The sequence below is a fragment of the Ylistrum balloti genome, unplaced genomic scaffold (genome assembly GCF_031769215.1).
Source record: "Ylistrum balloti isolate Yb309-2 unplaced genomic scaffold, AGI_CSIRO_Ybal_v1 Utg372324, whole genome shotgun sequence".
NCBI lineage: Eukaryota > Metazoa > Mollusca > Bivalvia > Pectinida > Pectinidae > Ylistrum > Ylistrum balloti.
Window position 1 is genome coordinate 7417 of NW_026783070.1, and position 6823 is coordinate 14239.

The window sequence follows — 6823 nt, forward strand, 5'->3', positions numbered from 1 at the left end:
AGCAAATGCTGTTTATCTACGAATCCCTACATCGACCACACAATAGTATTAAGCGGTCACTGTGTACCATCACACAAAGGCCACTTCACCTTTCCTGGGCATTGTCAAACACTCCTTTAACTGCTCTTGCTATGTTTTATATATTCTGTGTTTGGAGTATAACGTTATTGGTGGTAGAACTACAACTGTGAATAAAAACTAGAAATGTGTAGAACATCGGCCATACTACCGCTCGGAATATTAACTCTTGTTGTTCTCTCTAGTGCCTACGTACAAAATACTCACGAGTTGTATACGACGCTTTTTGAGAACTACACGAACATATTGAGGCCTGTGCAAAACGAACAAGAAACTGTTCGAGTTTCTGTTAAATTTCTTCTTCGAGGAATTAGCGAATTTGACGAAGTGCGTGGCCAGTTGTCATTGGCTACTGCTGTGGACTTACGGTGGCGGGACACAACTCTAAGCTGGAATAGGACAGAATACAGTCCGCGCGTTCTGGTCCTGCCCGAAACACAAATTTGGACACCACGATTAGCTCTGTCCAATCCCACTAACCGAATACTTCTATTCTTTGAAGACTCGTTTCCAGTTCGGTTATATTCGGATGGCTCCGTGATTTGGGTGCAAGGCGGTACTATTATTTCTACCTGTGTGCCCAATGTGGAGAAGTACCCTTTCGATGTTCACAAATGTTACTTGGTTATACTAGTAATACCTTACACCCGTGCTGAGGTCCAACTTTACCCGTCAATCGGTCTGTCCACCTTCGAGAAGTTTGGTGAGTGGGAGCTCGGTAATAATAGTATCGAAGAACAATTATATGGCGGATTTTTCTCCTCTATTGTGATTAGTTTAGAAATCAAAAGGAGACCGGAATTTTCTCTCTTAAGCACAATCTTGCCTATACTGTTCCTAGGTGTTCTCAACGCTTGTGTGTTCCTTCTACCACCAGAGCAAGGGGAGCGCGTGTCCTATGCCCTCACTGTCCTTCTATCCTTTGCGGTCTTTCTGTCCATTATCAGTAGTGTCATGCCAAAGAACTCCGAGCCTGTACCTATTCTATGTTATATCATCACTGCCATGATGGCCATGAGTGGACTCAGCACTATATGTACTGTATTGTGTCTCCGCTGGTACTTCGCCGATCAGAAACAATCAGTTCCTTATCTACTGACCATAATGTGCCGAAAACGGAAAGGAAAACGGAGACACCAGAATTGTGACATTACCAGTGACACGGCACCTCACAAAGAGAACCAAACAGAGTCAACACAACTCGGGGAATGTCGAGTCACGTGGAGGGACGTGTCTGCGACCTTTGATATTGTATGTTTTGTTTTTTACTTAGTAGTGGTTTTTGTTCTTGTTTTTATATATTTGGTACTTGTTATACAATGATAGCCTTGATAATACAAGCAGTCAGGTTCATGGTGCTAACCCTATTCACTGTGACATACTAGACACTACAATTACTCAGGTACACCGGCTTACACCAATCACTGTGACATACTAGACACTACAAGTATCCAGGTACACCGGCTTACACCAATCACTGTGACATACTAGACACTACAATTACCCAGGTACACCCACCGTCTTACACCAATCACTCTGACATACTAGACACTGCAAGTACTCCGGTACACCGTCTTACACCAACCACTGTGACATACTAGACACTACAAGTACGCAGGTACACCGTCTTACACCAATCACTGTGACATACTAGACACTACAAGTACCCAGGTACACCGTCTTACACCAATCACTCTGACATACTAGACACTACAAGTACGCAGGTACACCGTTTTTCACCAATCACTGTGACATACTAGACACTACAATTACTCAGTTACACCGTCTTACACCAATCACTGTGACATACTAGACAATACAAGTACTAAGGTACTCTGCCTAACACCAATCATTGTGTACTTGATATTTTAGGTAGTCACGTGCACCGCCTTACACCAATCATTGTATATTTAATATTATAGGTAGTCACGTGCACCGCCTAACACCAATCATTGTATATTTAATATTATAGGTAGTCACGTGCACCGCCTAAAACCAATTACCGCTATACAAGAAATAAACAGAGAGTCTGGCACACCATATTAACATCAGTAATTGTGATATATTAGACATTACTGATGTAACCAATCACACACCGTGTAGTGTTTCAATTATTTATCAGTCAAGTGTGGCCTTCAATATATTTACTTATGTATGCAGATGACATGGTTACTTTATCTGAAACACCCGATGACTTATGAAAATGTTAGATTCATTTGCAGAGTATAGCAGAAAATGGAGTTATATTAGTAGGACCAAAAATAGTCATCTTTACGAATGGTGGTTTAATATGTCCGACCGAGAAATGGTTTTACGATAATAAGGATATTGAAATAGTCGGTGATTTTAATTTCTTTAAATTTAAATGGAAATTTATAAAAAAAAAAAAAACTCAAAATAAACTTGCAGGACACGGTCGAAAAACATTATACGCGGTGAATAATGTTTGTAGAAAGAATGTTTTTAATATTGAATCTCGTCTTGCTGTTTTTGACACTTATGTAAATAGTATTTTAATGTATGGTTCTGAAATCTGGGGTTACCACAAAGCTCCAGATATTGAAAAACGCCGTATCTCATTTCTTAAGCCATCAATAAGAATACGACAAACAACAAATACTGCCTTTTTTTAGACACTGAGTGGGCAATATTTCCCTTGGAAATGTTCAGAAAAATAAAAAAAAAAAAATCAAATATTGGCTAAACCTGAAATGTTCTAATAATTGTGTACTCCAATAGTGTTATGATGATATGGTGGAAAACAATGACCCTTGGATCCTTAATTTAAAACGTGACTTTTCAACTGTCGGCCTTGAACACATGTTTGAAGATACCAATAACAGTTCTGCTAGATTTCATAGTTATTTTTATAAACAACGTTTATTTGACAATTTTCATCAAGAATGTCTTACGAAAGCTAATTCTTCATCCACAGGATTTCTTTACCAACATCTGGTTGAAAGTATTAAACTACAGTCATACCTATATATGCCAGTGAATTTAATTCTCAGAAAATTATTTACAAGATCCTACATGATTAAGCAATTGAACGTGGGCGATACAGTGACGTACCAAGGGAAAAAGAAAGTATATTTTATGTAAATAGAACCATATAGAAGACAAATATCATTTTATTATTGATGTACGTGTTCTGCAGATATTCATGGCAATTTTATGAAGCCACAATAGCTTAATAAGCCTAGTATGTTTAAATTCATTCAGTTACTCAATGTCGAAAATACAGAACTTTATAATTCAGGAAAGTATCTAACATCAGCAAATGAACGTAGGAAAGATTTATTGTCACAATTTAATTAGTATTTTCGTGGTTTCCTCCAAAAATATTATACCAACATTAAGAATGATAAAATAGTGTGTTTGATGGTAAGAGTGTGAGTGTCTTTGTCCTTTTACCTGTTACTTATCCAATAAGTTGTATAACTTACGGAAATTATTTGAATTGAAAAGTGTACCTCTACCGTATCGATCAGTCAAGTGTGACCATTGATGTACCGTGTACCGTCTCCTGTATAAATCAGTCAAGTGTGACCATTGATGCACTGTGTACCGTCTCCTATATAAATCAGTCAAGTGTGACCATTGATGCACTGTGTACCGTCTCCTATATAAATCAGTCAAGTGTGACCTATAAATCTTTTAAACTTTGAAACAGATTATATTTGTAAAACAAATGCTGATCGATTTCGGGTTAAGTCATATTTGTTCTTTTCAAAATATAACTACTATGAACAAAACAGATTTACATTCTCTTTCTAAAAAACCAAGATGGCTGCCAGAGAATACAGTCATCGTGAACAAAGCATCATGGAAACGAAGTTATAAGAAACATTCTACTTGCCGAACTTTTCTAGATTGTTATCTCGTAATCTTGAGAAATATAAGTCTACTTTCTCTTGATTAAAATACTCTTGGGATTCTCAGGACTAGGTGGATCAACAGGAGCAGAAGGAAACCATCCCATAATACAAACCTCTTTCAAGATGACGTTGTGAAAACTAACCTGACAGTCTAAATACACACGTTACAAGCATGCCAGAACTCCGTAACGTCATTAGAATTAACTGACAGTCCAAATACACCATCTCAGGTAACATCATCCAAGGAGTCAGTTATCTCAAGTAACATCCTCCCAGGAAGACCACTATCTCGGGTAACATCCTCTCAGGAAGACCACGATCTCGGGTAACATCCTCTCAGGAAGACCACGATATCGGGTAACATCCTCTCAGGAAGACCACTATCTCGGGTAACATCCTCTCAGGAAGACCACTATCTCGGGTAACATCCTCTCGAGAAGACCACGATCTCGGGTAACATCCTCTCAGGAAGACCACGATCTCGGGTAACATCCTCTCAGGAAGACCACGATATCTGGTAAAATCCTCTCAGGAAGACCAGGGTCATGGGTAAATTCCTTTCAGGAAGACCAGGGTCATGGGTAAATTCCTTTCAGGAAGACCAGGGTCATGGGTAACATCCTCTCAGGAAGACCACTATTTCGGGTAACATCCTCCCAGGAAGACCAGGATTTTTGGTAACATCCTCACAGGAAGACCGCTATCTTGGGTAACATCCTCTCAGGAAGACCACTCTCTCGGGTTCATCCGCTCAGGAAGACCACTCTCTCGGGTTCATTCCTCAGGAAGACCAGTGTCATGGGTAACATCCTCTTAGGTCTTCGCTACCTCGGGTTCATCCTCTCAGGACTAGTCAAATCTGGTTCTATTTTTTAAAACACTCCTCTTAGAAGAGATTCAGCATCTCCAACCTCATGAGAATATTACAATCAACAGTAAGTGGAATAATATTTCTCAAGATAACAATCTAGAAATGTACAATGGGATCTAATGTTTCATGTGGCATACGACCATCTTGAATGATGCACCATAGGAGCGAAAAATATACTATAGAATCATCATACCTACTATTTGGACATACTATTATAGATACCAGAATCTACAAGAAGGACATGTGTACTTTCAATTTGTAATTACACTTACTAAATAATGTCAGTAACTTTATTGAAAAATTAGCTTAATTACTATAAGCATTTAAATTTTTGAAATATTACTTTTTTTAGAGTAGTAAAACACCCGTACAATTTTTGCTGTTAGGAATTATTTGTGGTGTTCTTTGGTCTGTTTTGGTATGTTTTTCCTACCAATGTATAAAATGTAGCATCAGACCATTTGTATAGAAGATGACCTCTTACAGTACATACATATGCCTGCGTGAAGTCCTAATTGTTAACATTGATGTACTAGACACCGTCTCTTAAATTGGCCAGTCCCAAGTGACCTATAACAGTGTACAGTCTCGTGTGTCGATATCGTATGATCCATCATTTTGGCTTTGTGTGATAACATTTACTTTTGAATTCAATCTTGTCCGATGTTGTTCTGGCTTTAAATTTGTAAAATAATGATATTCCTCATAAATCAAATTGAAAGGTTTTAAACTTTGCTTACAAGAAAGGCCATCAAACTTGTGGAATCAGTATCATTTACCAGAACGTCACCTGAAAGTTTACAATTTTGTTAAGAATAGATCATCTTCATATATTTAACAATGTATGATTTGACAAGTAAGACAGATATTAAAACATGGAATACATTTGTAAAAAAAATAACAAAAATAGCCCACCATTTTAGTATATATAGATGTGACTCTTGTAATGTTTTACAAAACCCGAGTTATGCCAGATCGTGGTTTTTGTGTTGTATATAAATGTTGTTGATCATGCATATAATGATATATTACAGACTGTACAACAGACGCCTAAGTATATAAGTATTCACATGTGAGATGGTGTCAGTGTACTTCCGGTCTGTGTTATCTATGCCGACATTAGACCTACAATGCGGGACAATATCCAGACGTCATCATTTCTGTGCATTTTTCGACGGAAGTGAATTAAGTATCAATGTTGATGTATATTAATGAAAGCCAATAATTTTATCATTTGCTTGCTGAGGACAAGCGCTGATTGGTCAAAAACATACAATTTTATCCAATCCCGGAATATGCTTCTGGATTGGGTGATGAATGTACCATCTTATAGTGTAAATTAAAGAAATCCCAATGAAATGATGTCATAACTGAATCCCCTTCATGTAATAAACATTCATATTATGAAACTGGTCTGAATATTTTTCCTGTCGATGCAAACGAAGAAACCTAATATTGTTTTATAAATGCAGAAAAAACTCCTGATTTTTTCACTGTAAATAACACTGTTGGTCTGTTTGTGCTGTTCGGAACAATGACGAAGTGTTCCTCAGTTTAGGCCCTTTCACAAACTCTCATAACATCTGCTGTTATCAGTTGGAAAGCCGTGTGTAAGTCACTGAAATATATCTGCCATCTATAAATTAAAAAACTCTTTTTTATCAGGTTAACCTTCACCATCGCCAATCTATAAAGGACTTGGAAAGCTACTCTCAAACCTCAAGACACCGACGCAGTTCTATTTACTAAACAGTGCAACAGCTAGCTGTTGTATACCATAGTGTAGAGTGTTATATAAGTGACAGAACGTTATAAATTGTTACTTTGTATGTAGAATATGACTGAGAAATTCACGCCATATCATAGATGTCTTAACACTTGTCATTTTTGCCCTAAAATTCTACATCAGAGAAGTATTTAGTTGCATATAGATGATGCTTGTGTTTGATATCAATTCTACATTTGTGTTGTCATGGTAATACGTTTGGACTATCTA

The 6823-nt window shown here is 37.5% G+C and overlaps 1 protein-coding gene across 1 annotated transcript; it reads left to right on the forward strand.

Moving 5' to 3' along the window:
• Positions 1–204: 204 nt before the first annotated feature.
• Positions 205–6576, forward strand: LOC132564491 (acetylcholine receptor subunit alpha-type acr-16-like). Its single transcript, XM_060229145.1, has 2 exons — positions 205–1329; positions 6493–6576. Exons 1-2 carry the CDS (start codon positions 205–207, stop codon positions 6574–6576), a joined length of 1209 nt encoding a protein of 402 aa, XP_060085128.1.
• The last annotated feature ends 247 nt before the right edge of the window (positions 6577–6823 follow it).